This window comes from Vulpes lagopus, chromosome 8 (genome assembly GCF_018345385.1).
Source record: "Vulpes lagopus strain Blue_001 chromosome 8, ASM1834538v1, whole genome shotgun sequence".
Lineage (NCBI taxonomy): Eukaryota > Metazoa > Chordata > Mammalia > Carnivora > Canidae > Vulpes > Vulpes lagopus.
In genome coordinates, this window is record NC_054831.1 from 52,717,548 (window position 1) to 52,740,999 (window position 23,452).

Genomic DNA, 23,452 nt, shown 5'->3' on the forward strand with positions numbered 1-23,452 from the left:
GTCTCCAGGATCATGCCTGGGCCGAAGGTGGTGCCAAACGGCTGAGCGACCAGGGCTGCCCATCATTACCATTTTCAGTGCCTCACTGAATCAATCTATCTATCTATCTATCTATCTATCTATCTATCTGTCTGTCTGTCTGTCTATCTGAATTGACTCATATATCATTGTTTACTTAACCATTCTTCTGTTGCTGGATATTTAGATGTTTTCTAATTATTTCTGATAAATAACATTAGAATGCACATCTTCGTGGGAAAAACTTGTCTGTACTCAGGATTCTTCCCCCCCTTTGCTCAGGGTTCTAAAAATATTTTTTAAAGCTTTTGACACGTACTGCCAAACTATTTGCTGAAAAGGTTCAGCTAAGTAAAGTTACCAGCAAAAATCTGAAGCTCTTATGTTCGACCTTCACCAGCATTGAATGTGTTTGTTTTTTTTAATTTAAAAAAAAAAAGTATTTTTGGTTCACTATATAAAATGCTGTGTAATTACTTACATTCTTCTTTGTAGTTAGACTGTTTTCTATGTGTAAAAATTAGTTTGATATTATATATTAAGTATTCTGTCAAGAATTTATATTTTTAAGAGTTCTTGAGGAAGATCCTTAGTGATCAGTAAATGGTAATTCTCTTGATTTTTTTTTCCGCAATGGTTTGAGCAGTCCTCTTTTTCTACACACTTTGGAAGTTGAAAGGTATAAGCTGATTTTAATTATGAAGTTAATTTTTTTAAGATTTATTTATTTGAGAGAGAGAGAGAGAGAGAGAGAGAGAGAAATGAGCACACAGAGAGGGAGAGGGAGAAGCAGACTTTTCACTGAGCAGGGCCTTGATCCCAGGACTCTGGGATCATGACCTGAGCTGAAGGCAAACACTTTAACTGACTGAGCCACCTAGTTGCCCCATGAAGTTAATTCTTAATTAAATAAGAAAACAAAGTTCTTCTGTTAGAAACTGTTGCTGACAGGACATGAGCAACACTTCAAAAGAACATTTGTCAAAAAAATTAACTGGTAGTAGTAACAATATGAAACATTAAAATTTTACCATTTATTCATTGTCAGTAAACATCTTCTAATCATATATTCTTCTACTTAAAATTACCATTATATCTCTTGATTTTAGACGTAACTGTCACCTCACATTCCTAATTTATCAATTTTGAAGAACACCAACAAAATTTGGAGATTCCCCAGAAAACTTAGGGACCATTTTCCTTTTCCTCTCATCACAGTGTTTGATATTTATATAATTATTTTCATTTCTTATAATTTTCCCATTGTCAGTTTAAGTAATAAATGTAAACCTTTATCTGTCCTGTTTAGTCACTGAAACTATATGGGCTTTCTCTCCCTGTGCTGATTTTTGGGAACTACCTCCAGGCAGAAAGCCTTGGAGTGGTAGGGTACACCTCATTTTTTTCTTCTTTTTGAGATCACAGTTCTGCGCTGTTTGTTTTACAATGCCTGAAAATACTTGTTTCCTGTATTTCATTCACTTTTCTCATTGATGGCAGGAAGATAATTTTGAATCCCTGTGCCTGGAAGCTGAAGTCCTTTAATGACTTCTTAATTTACTGAATCTAGTGATTGTTCTAGAGCCGCTATATTGAAGTCTTTGGATTGATAAGGTCAAATTCCCCTTTTTTTGAAATTTTCCTTCTCTCTGACTTTTAAATATCTCCTTTTCCTGTTTGGATCTTCTATTTCTGATTTTTCCATTTTGCCTTTTTTTTTTTTTTATTAGATTCTCTAACTTTGGTGCTCTTAATTATATTAATTTCAATAATAATTATAATAATAACAACACTAGAGGGGCACCTGGGTGGCTCTGGTTAAGCATCTGCCTTTGGTCAGGTCATGATCCCAGGGTTCTGGGATGAGCCCCACATTAGTCTTAACAAAAAATATACTTCATGTAAACAAACATAAAATCCTCATGCTAATTTAACCTAATTATTTCTTAAATCTGGCCTGCTCCATTCCCTGCTCTCCTTGTTCTGCCTGTTGCAGCTCTCCTCGTCTTTTGTCTATACTTTTGTGCTAGCATAACCAATCTCTGCCTCTAGTTGTGTCCCTCTAAAATCTGTAATATTGGGATGCCTGGGTGGCTCAGTGGTTGAGCATCTGCCTTTGGCTCAGGTCATGATCCTGGAGTCCTAGGATCAAGTCCTACATTGGGCTCCCCCAGAGCCTCTGTCTGGGTCTCTGCCTCTTTCTCTGTGTCTCTCATGAATAAATAAATAAATAAATCTTTTAAAAATTTAAAATAAAATCTGTAATATTTCTAAATTTTAAATCAGAATGTACTTCCTAGCTTAAAGTCTTCAACCCTCCTTGTTCTGTACTTTGCCGTTTCTTAGATCTTTCTCTTCCTTCTCCTTTTACCCACTCTAAGAGTCACATCATTCCTTGGCTGTACCATGCTGTTTTTACCAAACTTTTGTTCATGTTGCCTCCTCTATCCCCAACTTTTACTTAACTGACTCTTACTTACTCGTTTCTAGGACTCAGTCATTTGTTTCCAGGGTCTTTTTCCTTCTAACTCCCATAGCATTCCATGTGTAGCTCTGAGTCTTGTCTATTATGCTTTTAGATCTTTTGTTTCACTTTTCGTTTGCTATATTACGAAGTCTTAGAAGACAGTACATTTTAAAATTTATATTTGTAACCTTAGTACTTACCTGAGTATTTGACTCCCAATTCATTTTTAGATAGTTTCTATCATAAATGGTGACAAAATTGTTTATCCTTTCCCCAAACTAGAAATGTGGATTTTTCCTCATTTCTTCTCTTTTTATTACATGTAACCAGTTTCAAGTCCTTGAAATTTGCTTTTACTTGGGTATTATGTGTTTGCATTCTTTTGTTCATATGTTCACTCTTTCAACAGATTTCGTTATAAGTGCTACTGTGTGCTAGACAGTATACTAATTATACTGCTTGCTGGACACTGCATTGACTTTGTAGAATTTATAGATTGTTACAGAAATAACATGATTTTAAAGTTCATTTTTTCCATTTAGGAACAGAGGTTTATCCAAGTATGATTTTAGGCACCTGAGGGAGGTTTTATAAGTATTCCTCATTTGGTTTTGTACGTTTCTTTTAAGCTAATTTGTATTCCTTTCCTATTGTGAGTGAGGTTTTTTTTATTGTTACATTTTCCAGTTTGTCATTGCTTATGTATGGGAAACTGGATGATCTTTATCTTGACAACATTTCTTAGTTTTTATGGACTTCGGTTTTCAGATATTTATTTAAAGCCACTGACATATTAGGGTTCTTTTTTCTCTCTTAGGTATTTGAGTTAAATTCATTTTCATATCTTAGGACATTGCTTAGTACCTCCAGTGCAGTGTTGAATAGAAGCAGTGATACTTGGCATCCTAGTTTTACTCTTTTAATGAAAGTACTTCTAATCAGTGTCTTGCTGTGATATTTATTTTATTTTTGTGTGTGTATGTGATATTTATTTTAAATAATAATTTCCAAAAAGTCAAATTAGGGGCACCTGGGTGGCTCACAGTTGGTTAAGTGTCTGCCTTAGGCTCAGGTCATGATCTTGGGGTCCTGGGATGGAGCCCAGCATCAGGCTGCCTGCTCAGCCCCCTGTCCCTCTCCATTCATGCTCTCTGTCTCTTTCAAATAAATAAAATCTTTTAAAAAGAAAAACCAAATTAGGGAGACATCACAACTATTCTTACTTGGTAAGAATTTTATCCTGAATCCATATTGAAATTTATCAAATGCTTTTATCTGTGGAGATGATTATGTGAATCTGTTAATGGAAAAAAAAAAGTTCATAAAGACAGACTTTCTTTTTTTTTTTTTTTTAAGATTTTATTTACTCATGAGAGAGAGAGAGAGAGAGAGAGAGAGAGAGAGAGAGAGGCAGAGACACAGGCAGAAGGAGAAGCAGGCTCCCTACAGGGAGCCCAATGTGGGACTTGATCCCAGGTCTCCAGGATCACGCCCTGGACTGAAGGCGGCACTAAACCGCTGAGCCACCCGGACTGCCCAAGACAGACTTTCTTAATATTTCCACTTTTTCCCTGATTTACTTAATGCGGTGCTGGATTTGATTGCTAATGTTTTACTTAGTATATTTTTTATTTATATTTATATGTGAGATTGGTTTTTTATTTTTATTCATTTAATTCTTCTCTGGTTTTGTTTTAGAATTACAGTAGCCTCATAAATTGTGTTGAAGTATATCTATTTTTCAGATTAGAAAAACTTTGAATTTGAATTGTTTATTAGGAATTAGTTGTTTCTTAAAGATTTAATATAATTTTCCAAAATATCTTTTACAAAATGGCTGTTTCTTGGTATCTTTATTTCCCCAAGTCCAGAAAAGCATCAGGAGCAAAGTAAGAATTTCTTTTAACACTTGTTGAATAAATATTCTCTAGATAGGGTTCTGGAGAATGATTTGCTGCATAGAATTGTTTGTTATAATAGTAGAGTTCATTGTAGTCACAGAAACGTTACCTTGGCTAATTCACCAGGATATGGAATTAGTCTGGAAGAGAAATACTACATGGAAATTCTGTCTTCGTAGATAGATTTTCTTCATAGAAAGATGCTGCTTGATGGTAGTCTAAATTCAAAGCTAACATTTCAAGGAAACAGTCAATTTGTATCATTGAATACAGTAGTTGGGTAATTACCATGTGTTAAAAAGACCCAGTCGTGCTCGCTTCGGCAGCACATATACTAAAAAGACCCAGTGTAATCATTTTACATATGTATTCATGTTTGGGGTTATTTTTACTCTGTTCTCTTTTAAATCTTATTCTGTGATTTATATTCATTATAATTATTTTATAAGCAAATATTTTAGAAGTTAAAGTACTTTAATTTTAATAAAATTAATTAAATTGATTGAGGGTATCCATCCACATTTCCCTTTTTAAATTCAGTATTTTTAAAAATTCATAAAACTCTTGGGTATGTTACAGAAGTAATTAACATCTGAATATAACTCTAGGATTTATATAGTAAAGCAGTGGTTCTCAGCTAGGGTCCGTTTTGTCTCCAGAGGACATTTGTCAATGTCTGGAGACTTTTTAGTTGACATAGTGGAAATACCACTATCATCTAGTGGGCGGAGGCCAGAGATGCTAGTAAACACTTTAAAACACACAAGACAGCCCTCCACTGTAAACAATTAATTGACCCAAAGTGTTACTGATGCCAAGGTTGAGAAACCCTGTCGTAAAAGGAAAGATACAGACACAAATACGAATGAATACACGGTTTAAAAAGGTGTTCTCAGACATATGCTTTTTTCATCAGCCCCTAGAACTCTAACTTAATACAGTTTACAGTGTTCTTATATGCAAAGTTTATGAAGAAAATTCTACTCTTGACTGACATCTAGTGAGACATTTAAAAATAAAAAGTAAAGCTGTAGTTTGAGATTAAGAATTTAAATCAGTTAGAGTTAATTCTTATTTTTCACGTTTAGGAAATTCACAAATAAGGAACCTAGGAAGAGATTAAATGATTCGTTTATGGCTACTGAGAAATTCTAGCTAAGAGGGAGTAGAATGTAGTAAATTCTTGGCTGAAGTATTATATCTCCTTTATCTTTCACTTACATATTCCTGACTTAATACTTGAGCTTAGAACAAATAATCTTTCTTTTGATAGTTGTCTGAATAATATTGAGTTACTTATATATAAGACTTATTGTATTTTAAAAAATTGCCTAAAATCCTAGACTTTTAGAGACAAAGGAGACCTATCTGGTTTAATTTGATTCCCTCATTTGCAGAGATTTGTCAGTTCTATTTTGGGGAGATGAGGTGATTGAATCCAATGTCATACACCTTGTTAGTCCACATCTTGAACTGGAACCCACAGTTCCTGACTTCTAGTGGACTGTTCTTTTAGGTGAGGGAAAGTTATTAAATACACTTTGGATTCTGTTTGAAGCTTTTATGTTTTCTTCAAATCATGAATTTTAATACTGTGAAATTGTTTTTTTTTTTATAGAGAATATGTACACCTGTATGTTTTAAAATAAGTTTGTATGTATTTTCTATGTCTCATGTTTCATTTAATTTTTATTTGTAAATGTTATGTCAGTTTAAGCATGAATATTTCACATTTTTTACAGGCAACAACACCTCCAAATCAAGGACGTCCAGATTCTCCTGTCTATGCTAATCTACAAGAACTGAAAATATCCCAGTCTGCTCTCCCCCCACTTCCTGGGAGCCCAGCAATTCAGATTAATGGAGAATGGGAAACTCATAAAGATAGTTCAGGGCGTTGTTATTACTATAACAGAGGTACCCAGGAAAGAACTTGGAAACCACCTCGTTGGACTCGGGATACAAATATAAGCAAAGGAGATTTCCAAAGTCCAGGAGACCAAGAGGTATGAGTAGTTAAGGAATCAACCAGTGACTTACCAGACTTACTCTCTTTTCATTATTCAAAACAAAAGAAGTAAATAGATTTGTTTCTTGGTATTGAAATGATAGAGTACTTGAAATCTCTAAGATACTAAATGTTCTTTCCCAGTTTCATTGTATTAATGCTAGTTATTTTCTAATGTCTAACTAATAGTTAACTTCATAATGTATTTACTAGTTCCTGGACTAACTCATTTAAAGTTGCTTAGTGCCAGTGGCTTTCCTCACATTATAGAAGGTATACTAACTGAGTTATTGTTATTGCTGAATCAGGGACATTTTTTAGAAAAAGGAAAGAAAATATATGATGTGACAGCCATATACATAAATACAAAGTTATTAACTTGTTAAAACAGACACTTTTCTCTGTTGGTTTGGTACAGCTACCCAAGTTACTTTTCAGTTTTTGTCAGAGTATAAGATCACTTTTTACTTAAGTGTAAAGAAATAAGTATAATTCCTTTGCTATAAATGGGTCATCACATAAAGTGCAACTGTTCACCATAAAATCATTATTTTCTCTACCAAGTGTTCATACTACCTGTTCCCTACCCTTCCCCTATACCTTTTGGAGAGTGATGCACTGAACTTGGCCAGGTATATTTTGAGAAACAGTCATGTCAGAGGTCTGGAGAGATTCCTTGGGACTATTCAGACATGCAGGCGAGGTTTGGATGGGATTGGTAGAATGGAGTTAAATCCTGCTTTTTGATAGACAGAGGCCCCTATACCTGCACAGGACACTGTGCACTTATGGAAAGCATGTATAATAAAAACAGAACTCCAGTTAGGTAGGACCTGGAAAAATCAGCTAGCACAGCTTGTATTTAGCAGAATCTAAAAGCTTTTTGTAGTTAATAACTCCTCTTCTTGTCCTATTTTTCAGTTGGTTATTTATAGCTTTGGTTTGGTGGTAGCTTGTACTTTTAGTGTTCAAGAATGGGATCGACAGTAGTGAGAAATTTGTTCATGCATTACTATAACAAGAAAAATGTTGGGAAAATTATTTGAATCATAGATCTAGAAAGATTTCAAATTACATTGTTTTGTGTATGAATAATAAAGTAAAACCTAATAATTTGGAAGAATTATGGAAAGGAGTTATAGAATAATTTAAAGGAATTTAAAGTACACACAGCAACTATAAACGTGCTTTTTAGCTTTCTATTTTAATAAATAGATGAGAGTGATTTGTAAATAAGTCTTTCTGTACAACTTGTTTAAAACATAGGTATTTCCAAGGTGGCTAGAGCACATTTTCCAAAATTACTTGAGAAAGATTGCACATAGGAGGTAATATTGAGACTTTGTAGGTGAAAATGTTTGTATTCTGCTCATATATTTTTTTCTGCTCTTATATTTAATTGATAGCTTTCCTGAGTATAGAAATTCTAGGTTGGGAATAATTTTTTTTTCATAATCGGAAGGCATTTTGAACTTCACTCTATGGCAATATGGATCAGCTGCTTGCCGAGAGTCTCCAGGGTCAGAACTGTTAGGTCTTTTTTTTTTTTTTTTTAAGATTTGATTTACTTTTCATGAGAGGCAGAGAGAGAGGCAGACACACAGGCAGAGGGAGAAGCAGGCTCCATGCAGGGAGCCCAATGTGGGACTCGATCCTGCGACTCCAGGATCACGCCCTGGGTTGAAGGCAGACACTAATAAACCACTGAGCCATCCAGGCGTCCCAGAACCATGAAGTCTTTACTTTTAGACTAGTCAGTCTCCACAGAAGTCTTAAAATCTGCCAGAAAAGTAAGGGCCTCCAGTAATGGCAGTCAGCATTTAGTTTGACATAGAGTTCTTTAGTTTCCCCATTTTCTGGTTGGTTGGTACCCATGTCCAAGTTGTGCCTCTTGTCTTCCAAATCAGAATCTTAACTTTTTTTCTCTCATAATTCTCAAATTCATAAAAATTCATAATTTTCTCTCAGTGTTTTTCCCTCATAATTCCTGTACTACTTCTACGAAGAGGGAAGGGTGCACATCTTGGAAGCAGGCCTGAAGGAAAGGGATTCTGGCAATTGTATTCCTCATTGCAATATCCGTGCCTTGAGCCCTAGGTCCAGGAGGACCTAATATTGTCAGTTCCTGAGCCATTTGAAGATTCTGCTCTGTCAAGTGGTTGGATTTCACTTTCCTCTCCAACCCCCACCCTCTACCCCCACTGTTTTAGAATCTGTTTTCTTTGCAGATAATTTAATCTTTTGTTCATCTGCTTCTCAGCTTCCAGAGTTTCATGACTGCTGCCTCTTCTTTTGTTCATCCTGTTCTTGGCAGTATAAGTCTTTAAAAGCATATTTCAGTACTTTTAGTGGGGTTTGAGAGGGGGAATAAGCATTCACTCTTCCATCTGATTCAGAGCTTTATTTAGTGGTTACCCTAAAAGAGTGGTTCTCAACTGGATACAGTTTTGCCTCCTGGGGGACATTAGATAATGTCTGGGGACATTTTTTTGTTGTTACAACTTGAGGGCTACTGGCATCTAGTGGGTAGAAGTGGGTTATTAAACATCTTGTGATACACAAGATAGCTCCCTCAACAGAGAATCATCTGGCCCTAATGTCAATAGTGCTGTTGCAAATCCTGCCTTAGAAATGTCAACGTGCATACTTAGCAAAGTCTAAAGTTAGTATCTTCTTGCTCTTTAAAGCCATGTGAGAACTGTATGTGCTGTTTGCTTTTGTTGCCTTTTATTTTTGTTTTTAGGCTCCTTACTGTTGTACATGGTGACTCTAAATTCATCCTCATCTTTAGCACTTTCTTTTCTAATGTTCCTTTATGCAGATTAGATTACCTTGGATAACTTTTGTCTTGGATAATTACTGTCCTAAGCATATACTTATAAATATGTTCTTAATGAGGATTTGTTAGTGATAGAATCTTAGTTTTTGTCTGGAAATTTTATTTTTCCTCATTTTTAAAGGATATCTTTACTTGATATACAGTTCTTTGTAAAAAAGATTTTTAAAATTCTTTTATTTGATATAGAGAGTACAGACAGGGACAGCAGCAGAGGGAGAGGGAGAAGCAGATTCCTTGCTGAGCAGGGAGCCCGGCTCAGCTCAATCCCAGGACTCTGGGATCATGACTTGAGCTGAAGGCAGGCGCTTAACTGACTGAGCCACCCAGCCCCTCCCTTGATAAACAGTTCTTAGTTAACTGTTTACTTGTTTGTTTTTTCCTGGTTTGCTGAAGATTTTATTCTCCTGTTTTCAGGCTTCTGTTGTTGATGTTGGAAATCCAGCTGTCAGTTTGATTTTCTTTCCTTGAAGAGCAGCTGGTCTCTTCTAGCTGGCAGCTTTTAAGATCTCATATGTGTAATTTTCCCATAATGTGATTAAGTGAAAGTGTCTTTATTTCCTGCCAAGGTTTTGTTGGGATTCTTGAACTTGAGGAGTCCTATCTTTGATTAGTTCTAGAAAATTCTTAGCCATCTATATATAGCCTCTGTCCTACTTTCTCTTTCCTTTCATTCTGGAACTTTGATTAGATGAGTAATCTGCTTCCACTCGTCATGTCTCTTGATTTCTCTTGTGAATTTTATCTCTGTGTCTCTTTGTGCTTCATTCTCAGTAATTTTTGGTGTAGTTCCTGTTCACTGTTTTTCATCTTTATTTGATATTCAGCCAGTCCTTAAATTTTAAAAACATTTTAGTTTTTACTTATTTGTGGGGAGTTTCTCCATGTTATTACTTTGAAAAGTTTTAAACCTAAAAGAAAAAATAGTATAGTGAACATCCACATGCTAGATAGCCTTTATCTAGATTTACTTGTTTTAACATTTTCCCACGTTTGCTTTATTTCTCTCTTCCTCCTTCTGTCTTCTGCCCTCTAATAATTTTTTTCTGGACCATCTGGATAAGACAACATAATATTTTCTCTAAGTATAAGGACTTTCCAGCAAAATTGATGTTGTTGCTGTTCTTGGTGAAAGATTATTTATCATACCCAAGAAGTTTAATATTCATATGTTATTTAATACACAGTTAATATTCAGTGTTTCTCACTTGTCAAATAACAACCTTGATAGTTTTTTTAACTGCAGTGAAAGATCCAGTGAAGGATCGTGTATTTAATTTATTTGTCCTATCTTTTGTTAGTCTTATTTCATATTTTATTTTTTGTAATTCTAGTACATGAGGTCTTTAAGAGTCGGATTATGCTGCTTGTCTACTGACTCTTACTCATGGTGTTTTGTTTCACATCCTGTCTACGTATGTGTGTTTTAATATGAGATTATATATAGTGCTTGGAAAGTCATATATATAGGAAGTCTTTAATGTGGGGTTGAAAGCTTGTTCCATCAGAGAGGATGGCTTTTTTATTTATTTTTTATTTTTTCTTTCTGCCAGGAAGCTAGTATCCTATGAACATTTGAAACTGAATTTTCAGCTTTAGTTTTTATAGGCCACCTAGGTAGTAGTAATTTGGGATGCATGAAGCCTGGTTTGTGGTTTGAGATTCTCCCATTTTCCCCCATTTATCTAAGGAGATTCCTGTGATTTTCCCTTGTGTGGAATAAAAGGACAAGATTTGTTTCTGGCTCACTGATAATCTGAGGGTATAATTCTTTGGGGGTATCAGTTCTTTATTGTCAGGGGGAAATCCTGTTAGACTCTTTACTTTTGGAAGTCTTGATTCCTGTTCCCCAATACTTCATGGCCTTGAAAATTAATGTTCTAGTTTGGGGCTTGGCAGATGCCTTCAAAGAGAAAGCTGGTCTTTATATTGTACTTCTCCTTCTGGATTCACCTCTTGATGATTCTTAAAAAAATTATATAATATTTTAAATTGTTTTAGTATAGGTAATCCTTTCAGTACCTACCTGTCATTCTCCTGTAAATGAAAAATCTTTCTACAAGGCTATATTTGCTGCAAAATATATACCCCAAAGTTACTGAGCCAAGTACCCTGCTGATTGGAGTGAAGGAATATAGCAGAGTTGTATTGATTTTATTTAAGTGCCACTAAGTAGCTCTTTTCTAGCAGCAAATATTAAGATTTTCAAGGTACTCCTTGTTTTATAAAGTAATAAAATATGTGGGGATACTGAATGTTTCTTTTCATGCAAGAAAGCAACATCTTATTTCACAAAATTGGGAAATTATGGGAGCATTTCATCAGCCAGAAAGTTTATGAAAATATTGATTTAGTGACTTTGTTTCCTAAATTAATTTTACTATTATTCAGATGTAATTGACATAGAACATTATGTTAGTTTTACATGTACAACCTAATGATTCAATATATGTGTATATTGCAAAGTGAGCACCACAATAAGTCTAGTTAGCATCCATCACCACTTTTATAGAATTTTTTGTCTTGTGAGAAGTTTTAGTATCTGCTCTCTCAACAACTTTCACATATGCAATACAGTATTACAACTTGTGGTTTCCATGCAGTACATTATGTATCCATGACTTAGTTACTTTATAACTGGAAGTTTGTGCCTTTTGGCCCCCTTCACCCATTTAACATGCCGCCGCCTCTACCTCTGGCAACTACCAATATGTTCTCTGCATCTATGAGCTTGTTCTGTTTTGTTTTGAGGATTCCACATAAGTGAGATCATATAGTATTTGTCTTTCTCTGTCTCACTTATTTCACTTGGCATAATGGCCTTAAGGTCCATTGCTACAGATGGTCCAGATGCTACAAATGGTAAAATTTCATTCTTTTTTATGACTGAATAATATTCCATCCTATAAATTTCTTTCTTTTCTCTGCTTCTAAAAGATTTTATTATACTTTGCCTACCTAAACGTATATTTTAAGTCGTCTCAATTTAAAAATAAGTCCTGATTTTTGAAATAGGTATTCCATTTTCTAACAGTATTACTGTTGCAAAACATATATAACTCACTTTATGCAAGGCTTCTGTAAAGTTGTCTATGTCAATTTTTATGAACATGTTGCTATTAGTATGTTTATGTCTTTCAGTTACTTTTACAACTTTGAGAATCTACACAGTGTAGTGTTTTAGACCAAATTACGATGGTAGAAGATACAGTCTGAGTCAAATTTAATTGCAGAAGGTATTTTACCTAAAAATGATCCCAGAAGGGTCATTTACATGAGAGTTAATCTCATAAATATTTGTTGAATGAACAAAGTTTGAGCATAGTAAGCAAATTGCTACTCACTCACATTATGGAGCCTCTTGTTTAAAAAAGCAGAAATTAAGTTTTGGCCATCTTATTGTTTCTCTTGTATGTCTGGATTTTGTCATACTTTTCAAAGTAAAGCATACATAAGCTATTTCCATATTGAATTTTTCCACCTCTCATGTTTGAATTTTTTCAGTATTTTTTTTCTTGTTTTGAAGTTTAGTGTCCAACCATCTTTGATAAACATTCGATTGAGGAAATCTTGTCAGTAAATTAGAACATAAAGTACAGTATTACAAGACTACTGTCTCTCCCCTCCCAGTTCCACACATTAAAATAAAATATAATATAATTCAAGGTATTTTATTGAGCACTGTTGTCAAGGCATGAGAATTTTCAATCTAATAAAGTGCCCTCATTCCGTTTGGCTTACACCTGGATGTATATATCCATACACACTCCTGTCAGTTTTTAACCTGATTTCAGTTCAAAAGCAGCATTTCCAGGTTTGCATCATTGTGATAAAATAACTATTATTAATTTCATCTTACCACTTAACAGTGTACCATCTAAAGACTAACAGTTTGTCTTGAAAAATTAAATACTCATATAGTCAAGATACTTTAGTACTTATAGCCAAATACAGTTAATTGCTTAGGTTTGCAACTGCTACATATATATAAATATATTTTCTTTTTCAAAGAAGAAAAATCCTTATGTTTCTGACTATTTATAGCTTCTTTCATCAGAAGAAAACTACCACAGCATTTGTTACAGCCAGTCAGATAGTCAGTGTGGTTCTCCTCCAAGGGGTTGGTCAGAAGAGTTGGATGAACGTGGGCATACCTTATATACCAGTGACTATACTAATGAAAAGGTACATTCTTTTTTACTCATCTAGTTTTTTTGGCAGGATTTTTTCATAATAGTTGTGTCCTGAAGTTTCAGTAGTATTTAAAAAACTCATGAAAATATTCTTTATTGCAATTCTGAAATCATGACAGTTGACCACATGAAAACTCATTATAACTACTGATTCATGGTTTTAAACTGCTTATAATTATGGTGATTTTTGTGGTATCAAAACCATTTAAGACTAACTTTTTTAAGAGTAGCCCTATTGAGTGTCATTCTGTTTTTTATATTTTATATTTTTCTTGAGGAATGGTTTTTTGGGAATAGTTTTCTCAGCATATATCACTCTGATATACCACCTCACTTTCTATAACATTTTTTCCTTTATAACTATGTTATGTAAAACAAAAAACCATGAATCTAGTACTTTATGTTTAATAAACTAGTTTGGGAATGCATATTGTAGTTTTATGTATTAATGTCTGGTATCAGCAGAGAAGAGAACTGGGTAATTGTACTTGCTTTAATTATTTCACACTAGAACATAAGGAAACATTAGTTTTCATTTATTTCACAAAGATCATATGTTTATATCAGCAGTACTTAATTTTTTGCCCCTCAAACTCCCTGTATTATATGAATCCTTATTATTAGTGTTATTGAAATGATACTAAGAAATGTGTGGGCTGCAGGAGGTAATTCCTAAGGATTTGCATGAAGTTTGGCTTAAATTGTTCACTAGTCTTATATTTGAAGATTAAAAAAAATTTGTGTTCATTTCTCAACCCTGTTTTCAGAGTGAGTGTAGCCCTGTGTCTAGTGTATATCTATACTGTGTGTCTTTGTTACATATTCCTTGTGTTAAGTGGCACTTGGCATTGGAACTAGCATGACACTGGAAGAAAGAAAAAATAAATTCACATTCAATATCGAGTTTATTCTTACCATTCTTAAAAGTTTGTAAACTTTTCTTATTGTGTTCTTGAGCAAATAAAATTCATAAGAAAAATATCTAGTAGGTCTGGTAAACTTAAACTCACTTTTACTTAAATTTTAAAAATAATACTTTTTTTGTTTTTTTGTGTTTTACACTTTTTTTTTTTTTTATAGTGGCTCAAGCATGTTGATGATCAAGGTAGACAATATTACTACAGTGCAGATGGATCTCGTTCAGAATGGGAATTGCCAAAGGTAATAAACCTTAACACTGAATTTCTATTTTAAAATAGACAAAATATCTGAAAAAGGCTTCAGATTTATTTTAAAATTTAATATAGCTTTTAAAAAACAAAATGTTTTTTCCAGAATTCATCAAGAATCCTTTGGCTAAATTTTTCTAAGATGCATATGATCTTTGCTATGTAATACTGATAATCCCTATTCAAAAATTCTTTTGGTTTAACTTGAATTCAGTTTTTCATCATTCCTAGAAATAAGAATCTCCTTCACTGCCAGTAAAGCCATCTTATATCTAGTTATCTTGCATATACTGAATTTTCTACATGAGGTTGGTCATACATTTAATCTTTTTTTTTTTTAAGAGAAAAAAGCAACTCAGTATTCCAGCTTATTCTCATATGTAAATATGTGTTGTAATTGTGCCAGTCATTAGCAACATGTCCTGAGAAGATCTTCTGGGGTCTCACTGGATACCTCTTTTCAGATAAGTACATCAGGGCTGAGTCTATCTTAAGGCAATGGGTTTCAGAGTGGTCATGTGCTTGTAACTATTAGTATTGAGATAATTTTAAATGATATCTGAGCAAACGTTTAAATTTTAATTGGTATTAAATTTTGATATAGAAAATGACTGTGGTTAGCAGACATGTCGTGTTAAGTAGACTTTAATTCTTAAAGAAATTTGTCTCTTTGCCAAAGTAAGTCAATTTAAAGAAAAGTATTATTAGTATAAAGATACATAGATGTAGAAAAAAACCACTAAGGTGTTACTAACTTGAAGATTGGGAAACACTGTCTGGTAAAGTATAATTGTGGTTTCTTCCTTTGTGAATGTTATCTGGCCTCTAATTATTTTATGAAATTATAAGGCTTGATACTAGTAGAATAAGATACGTAGCCAGTACTTGATTTTTAAGAACACCTTTGTGACCTATCTTGAGCCAGTAAGTAGCATAAGAACTCCATTATATGTCTGAGAACTTCTCAAATGTTTAGATCTTAAGGAATGATGTAGGTTGCTATGATGCAAACTTGGCAGGGTTCAGGGTAAGTAGTAAGGATAAAGGAAGTAATAATTCTTTCGGTTAATTTAGCTAAGAAGTATAGCCCCAGAATTTTCTTGGTAGAAATGCCTTGTGAGATCTTCAAATAAGCCTTTGTATTTATGCATTTTACATGTATTTTAGCATGTATTTTACACAAGTACTTTCTCTTTTGCCCAGCTCAGCAGAAAAAAACTATTTCATATTTTTAACCATTTTTTAATACTTTCAAAATGAGAAGTTGTATGAAAATTTACATATAGCAATAGAATTGTTCTTAAAAATGGTTGTTTACAACATAACAGTGTTAATGAAGATAACTTTTATATTTTGATTACAAGACTCATGCAAAGGATTATGAAGATATTCTCACATTGTGGGCTTTCTTTTTTTTAAGACTCAATTTTTTTCGAAGAGTTATAGGTTTACAATAAAATTGAGAGGAAGGTACAGAGATTTCTCATATATCCCCAGTTCCTACACATGCACAATCTCCCCCATATCAACACCACTTACCAGAATGTTATATTTTTTTTTACTAAGGATGAACCTACATTGATACATCATAATTATCCAAAGTTCAAGTCTACCTTGTGGTTCATTCTTGGTGTTGTGTATTCTGTGGGCTGTATATTCTGTGGGACAAAAATACACTGATAAGTCTACCATTATAATATACAAAGATTTTCACTGCCCTAAAAATCTTCTGTTTACTACCTCTCCCAACTCCTGACAACCACTGATGTTTTATTATCTGTATGGTTTTGTCGCATTGTTTTTACTTAAAAATTAACCATAAAATAATGCCAAGAATAAATAAAGACCTTATCAGTACCTCACCATTTGAGTTATAGAAGAATCTTTTGTTGTATTGCATCTTACTTCATAGTTTTTGATTGCCTGGAGTAAGATCAGACACAAGACTTTTGAGTGATTTGTCCCAGGTCAGGGTCCACTGAAAGAAGAGGCTTCCAGGATGACCTTACATGAGGAGCAATTTGGAACTTATAGTTAACTCATAGCTAAATATTTCTGTTTATTTTTGTACAACTTCTGTACTTTCCGTGGTCAAAAAACTTAAACATTCAACATTAAGAAACCTCCTTGTGGAGATGTCCTGGATGAAAGAAAGAAGGCAAGGGACTGAGTGATATCAGAACTTTTCAGGGTATTTTCACAACAATGGAAATGGGTACTGATTGTGATCATTATTGAGTCATTAGTTTTGTGGTATTATTTCATTTTCTGCCACCATTTGCCACTTAGGATTAAATCAGAATGGGCAGTTTCTTGAACTTCTAATTAAATTGGATGTGAGGAGAAGGTTTGATTTGGGTACAGTGGGAATGAGGAAATAAGACAAAGTGTTTTAGAACTACTACTTAATAATTTTTACTATATGATAAAGAAAATTACAAGTTCAATTTTGTATCCCAAGTAATTTACCACTTAGTAAATCCAAACTTAAAAACAAAAAAAATTCAAACTTAAGTTCTGTCAGATAGTTTCGTAACTCCCAGTGCAAATGATAGAAACTTAGCTCCTGTTTTCTGAATACATGTTTGGTGGCCAGCACTGTATAGATGTTATCATGAATGCAAATGCACAGGGCATGGTCTTTATCCTCAAGAAGTTTGTTATAAATTTAGAAAGAAGCATTTATATATGACAACTAAGTGAGACAAAGTATGTACACAGATAGATTTATGCATACCTGGCTCTAGATTGGGTATAGGTGAAGGGGACCATAAAACTAGACTAGAGGAAGGACTGGGAAGGAAAAATAGGATGAATGAAAAGAGAACAAAACAAAGCATCTTCCGCTGAAAATGAGTCTGTTATTTAAAATTCCAAGTAAAACACATGAAGAACCCAATGCTAATATAAGCATGAGAAAATCAATCAGAACGTTGTATTCCAGTTAAAATTAATTTTGTAGATAACTTAGTAAAGATTTTAAATATGTTATGGATGGAGGCTTTCCTTCAAAAAGAACTAGAAATTATGGGAAAAAAAACAAATGATATCTGAATAGGTGAATATGATAAAAAATGACTTAGAAAGATTTCAAATGAAAAACTCATCATTGCAATAAAAAATGCAGTCAGTAATATAAACAGAAGGGCAGGAAGATAACAAATATTTAAGTATAGTTAAGAGAAATGGAAGATGGGTGGGAAGTTTCCTATATTGATAAGCTAGGAATCCAGAAGAGGAGAATGGAGGAAAGAAGGGGAAATGATACTTAAAAATATAATTTCCAGGAATTTTCTAAAATTGAAGGAAAGCATGAATCTTATAACTGGAAAATATGCCATAAATACTGACCAAGATAAATAAAAAACATTTACATCTTGACATATTTTTTGCTGGGTGTGCAGAACTTCAACATAGGGAGACAATCATTACAGCCACCAAACGGTAAAACGGTAAAAGACCAGATTACCTACCATGATAGATTGCATCATTGGATCCATTCTTTACCCACTCCTGTTTTAGTGCTCTTCGCTGTGTACCTTTGTAAAGACCTCCTGTGGGTGAGGGTATATTCTGCTGTTCTTTGAATTTGGTCATATGAGTTGCTTTCCCTGATGATTTATTCATGAGCAAATATGTCACAAAGTATAGTATTGAAATGGGCATGTGCACCAAAAAAATAGAATTAAAAATTTAAAAATGAACAGAGCCTCAAAAATCTTTGGGAAGATACAAAAGATTTAACATTCATTTCATCAGAGTTCTAGAAGAAGAGAAGAAAGAAAGAGTGTGAGGGTCAAAAATATTTGCAGAAACAATGTTGAAAACATCCCAAATTTGGCAAAAGATAGACCAACAGAAATCAAGAAGTTGAGCAACACTAATAAACAGGATAGACCTAAAGAAATCCACATGTAGGCACCTACTATTCAGATTTCTGAGAACCAAAGACTTCCTCTTCCCTTTCCTCCTAAAATAATCTTGAAAGCAGCTCAATGAAACAACACAGTATCTATAGATAATAATGACTTGAATGGCAGTAGATGTCTTACCAGAAATCATGAAGCCAGCAGGAGGTGATATAACATTTTTCAAGTGCTAAAAGAAAAAAACTGTAAACCCGTAATTGTACAGTCAACAAAAATGCTCTTCAGGAATGAAAGTAAAATAAGATATTTTCAGATGAAAGTAAACGAAGATATTTATTACCAGCATCATGTCCGCAAAGAATTTCTATATGAAGTCTTTCACACAGAAATAAATGATAATTGAAGAAAACTTGAAACATCAGAAATGAAGAGGTTACAATGGAAAGATTGAATATCTGAGGAGATTTGTCTTGAGTTTTAAAAATTATGTCTGACATTCGAAACATTTCGAATGAACTCATTCTGAAACATTTCTGAAGTACTCATAGGTAGAGATGATACAACAGCTGAATACCATAAATAGGGGAGAATGAAGTGATGTAATTTTTGGTAAGATTTTTGCATTTCATTTGAAATAGTAAAATGTTGATAGTAGATGGTGATATGTGAATTGTAATCCCTAAAACAAGCGCTAAAAACTAGTAAAAGATTCAAACTATAAATGAATTAAAATAGAATAGTAAAAACTTCATGTAGCCCATAGGAAGGCAAGAAAGGAGAAACATGAATGAGTTACAAGATAGAAAACATCTAAAATGGCAGACTTAAATTCTATATATTATTACATTAAATATAAATATATTTTAAAAATTTATTTATTTATTTATGATAGTCACAGAGAGAGAGAGAGAGAGAGGCAGAGACATAGGCAGAGGGAGAAGCAGGCTCCATGCACCGGGAGCCCCACGTGGGATTCGATCTGCCCTGGGCCAAAGGCAGGTGCCAAACCGCTGCGCCACCCAGGGATCCCTATTATATTAAATATAAACGGTCTAAACACCCCTGTTCTTTGACAAAAGATAAAAAAACCATGACCCCAGTATTTGCTTCTACAAGAAGTGATGTAGTGCTATATATTACATCATTTTAAAGGTTATTTGTCAAATAATTTACAGTAAATTTCATACTTCATGGTGAGGTGACAGAAGCTTTCTCTTTAGAATTAGGAATCAGATTTGAACTTTTTAAAAATCGCTGCTACTATTCAACAAAGTAAAAAAAAATAAAATAGAGAAGAAAGATACAGTTGTTGTTTGATTAGAAATTCAAAGCTATTGAGAATTCTGCAGAGTTGCTGGTTATAAAATCAACATAAAAAACTACCCATCTCTCTAGTAAAAAGTCAGGTTTGAAACGTAATAGAAATAAAGATCCTCTTTACATTAACAGCTGCAGCGACAACAAAAGTTGTAACTAAAAATATGCCTATAAAGGGTTTGTAAGATTTTTATTTTTTAAAGATTTATTTGAGAGAGGGAGAGAGCATGAGTGGCGGGAGGGGCAGAAGAAGACTCCCCACACTGCAGAGAGCCTGACTTGGGGCTTGATCCCAGGACCTTGAGATCATGACCTGAACCTAAGACAGACACTTAATCAACTGAGCCACCCAGGTGCCCTGGTTTGCAAGATCTTAATGAAGAAAATTTCAGAGCAGAATTGAAGGCCATAAAATCTGAATAAATGGTATAGTTTTACCATTGTGATCTTGCATCAGGAGGCTCACTGTTGTAACAGTGCCCACATTAATCTATAAATTCACTGCATTTTCATTTACTTTCTCCCTCTCCACGTTTTGGGGACTGATGCTCAAACATCTATGAAAAACCAAAATATTCCTGAAAACGGGAGGTAGGGCGTGTGAGGATGGAGTTCTTACTTTGGTGATTAAGATAAGGTAGTACAAGCACACGTATAGTGAAATAGACCAGTTGAGAAATAAACTAGAGTAGAAAACTCAGATGTAGCATTATAAATCAGTGGATTAATCATGGACTGTGCAATAAATGTTGCTAATATTATTGGTTATTCACGTGAAAAAAATGAAATATAGACCTTGACCTCACTTCACACTTGATGATTAATTCCAGGTAGATGAGAAATGTAATTAGCAAAACTTTAAAAGCTACAGAAAGATATGTAAATACCTTTCACTTCAAAGTAGGAAGGATTTTTCTCTTCTCTTCTCTTCTCTTCTCTTCTCTTCTCTTCTCTTCTCTTCTCTTCTCTTCTCAGTTTATTCATTTGAGAGAGAGAGAGAACAAGTAAGAGAAGAGACAGAGGAGGGCAGCCCTGGTGGCTCAGCGGTTTAGTGCCGCCTTCAGCTCAGGGCATGATCCTGGAGACCCAGGATTGAGTCCCATGTTGGGCTCCCTCTGTGAAGCCTGCTTCTCCCTCTGCCTGTGTCTCTGCCTCTCTCTCTCTTTCATGAATAAATAAAATCTTTAAGAAAGAAGAAGAAGAAGAAGAGGCAGAGGAAGAAGCAGACTCCCCTGCAGAGCAGGGAACCTGATATGGGGCTTGATCCCAGGACCCTGGGATCATGATCTGAGCGGACGGCAGACCCACAACCTACTGAGCCACCCAGGTACCCCGGGAAGGACTTCTTAAAACTATAATAAGGAAAAACTATAAAAGGAAACCTTGACAGATGTGATTACATCAAATTAAACAAAACACTTGTCTTAATATAATAAAAACTACCATACATTAAGGGGAAAAACTGAGCTACAAACTAGGAAAAAATATATTCAACTCACGTAGCTTACAAATGCTTTAGAAGCCAAAGTAACTTCCTGGTTTCTTTCTGTGTGTAAAAGAAAGCTCCCCCCCCCCCCAAAAAAAAATAAATAAAAGAAAGCCCAGTTGAAATTGGGCAAAATATATGACTAAGCAATACCAGAAGAAGAAATACATGAAATAAGTGTATGAAAAGATATCCAAGTTTAAGGTAATCAGAAAATATAAATTAAAACAACTAGCTAACATTTCACCTGTCACATTTTTAAATGTGTATGTGTACTTAATATTTATTTTATATACACAAGTGCATACATACTTAACAGTACCAAGTAGGGTAGTGCAAACCATTCTGTTCTGCTGGTAAAAGTGTAAATTAGTATTACCACCTTAGGGCATATCCGTTTGTAGCAAAATGGTTAAATTATATCAACATTAGTGAAAATAAATGAGTCAGAACTGCATACTCACCAGCATGGATATGTTTTTTAAAATCACATTGAGGTATGCCTGGGTCGCTCAGTGGTTAAGCATCTGCCTTCGGCTCAGGGCATGATCCTGGAGTCCTGGGATTGAGTTCCACATCAGGCACCCTGCATGGAGCCTGCTTCTCCCTCTGCTTGTGTCTCTGCCTCTCTTTCTGTCTGTCTCTCTCATGAATAAATAAATAAAATCTTAAAAATAAAATAACATTGAATGCAGAAAGCAGTTGAAGAATGATGCATGTGGTATGACTCCCATTTATATAAATTTTAAAACTCCAGAAGTGTGTGAATGTATAGCGACATAAGTATGTATCAAAGTGTGATGACAATGATGACCACTAAGTTATATGTGCTGTTGAGGAAAGAGGGAGAGGAATGGAATCTGGAAAATATATTCAGAGGGCATCTAATACATCTATATTTCTTTTTTTCCCCCCCTAAAGATTCCTAAAGCAATTGTTTTATATTAAATACGCTAAAACTCGATGGTGAGTTTTCATTATGGTTATTATTCTTTTGTAATTTTGAAATAATTAAAAAAAAATTCATCTAAAATTCTTAAAAGGTATTTTTAAAGAGATTAGAAAAAGTTGTTTTTGTTTTTTAGGGATTAGAAAAGTTTTAAACTTAGCCATCTTGTTACCTAGGGGTGGGTGTGTGTGTGTGTGTGTGTGTGTGTGTGTGTGCGCGCGCGCGTGCACACACACGTTTTAACTGTGGGGTCTTGTTGGTTTTCCTTTTTCTAATTACGTGACACTTTGTTTTTGTCTTCTGTCTATATTTTATATCTGACATTTTATTTATGCTTTGTTTTTGTGAACATATTGTTGCCTGATAAAACTACCAGCATGTTTATAGTTGCAATTATTGCCATTATTGCTGTTTAGTTTCACATTTTTGTTGCTACACAGAAAGGATTTCTAAACAACTGTAGTAATTATAAAGTTCATAAGCTAATATAGGTGTATCCATTAAAGTTCACACACATGCTTCTACACAACTATACATCTTAATTATTGCTAATGATGATTTTATTGAAAACATAGCTCAGTTTAGGTCTCTTTTCACTTAGAGATTTGTGACACAGAATATTTTGGGGGGTAGCCTTTAAGTTTCATCTCTGTTAATTCTAGAAATGATCCCTTTATGAACTTCTGTGACAAATTTTAAGATTGCTATTTGTTAAGCAACAGTGATTTAAAAGCAAATGCCATATGTGATTGCCTGTCTTTGGCAAATTTTAATGTGAAGAATTAAATTTGGGAGATAGTTTAGGGAATGTGTGTAGGCTCATTTTGGGGAATTAAAGAAATGACATATTGTGGAGAAAGATGTTGAAAGATTCTTTAATATTAAAAACATTCCTATAATTTTACTGAAATGATAATGAATCATTAAAATTTTAAGATTTATTGGGCTTCTTAGGGGTGGGAGAAGTAGATAGGTATTTGATATTCTTTGCTTTCAGGAAAAGAAGGTAGCTTTTAATTTTTTGTCATTTACATTTTATTTATAATTTATTAAAATTGGCTGTATAAAGCAGCATACTTTTTTTTCAGATTTTATTTATTCATGAGAGACAGAGAGAGAGAGAGAGAGAGAGAGAGAAAGAGGCAGAGACACTGGCAGAGGGAGAAGCAGGCTCCATTCAGGGAGCCTGATGTGGGACTTGATCCCAGGACTCCAGGATCGTGCCGTGGGCTGAAGGCA

The 23,452-nt window shown here is 34.1% G+C and overlaps 1 protein-coding gene across 4 annotated transcripts in view; it reads left to right on the plus strand.

The window, feature by feature from the left end:
* Positions 1–23,452, plus strand: part of ARHGAP12 (Rho GTPase activating protein 12) — a 123,612-nt gene that overhangs the window by 57,097 nt on the left and 43,063 nt on the right. For 3 of the 4 annotated variants that reach the window (XM_041765578.1, XM_041765577.1, XM_041765579.1), the window contains 3 exons: positions 6,129–6,392; positions 13,275–13,415; positions 14,504–14,584. In XM_041765578.1, coding sequence (XP_041621512.1) covers positions 6,129–6,392; positions 13,275–13,415; positions 14,504–14,584 — 486 coding nt within the window. The remainder of the gene's footprint in view (positions 1–6,128; positions 6,393–13,274; positions 13,416–14,503; positions 14,585–23,452) is intronic. The other variant, XM_041765580.1, reaches the window with a different exon arrangement.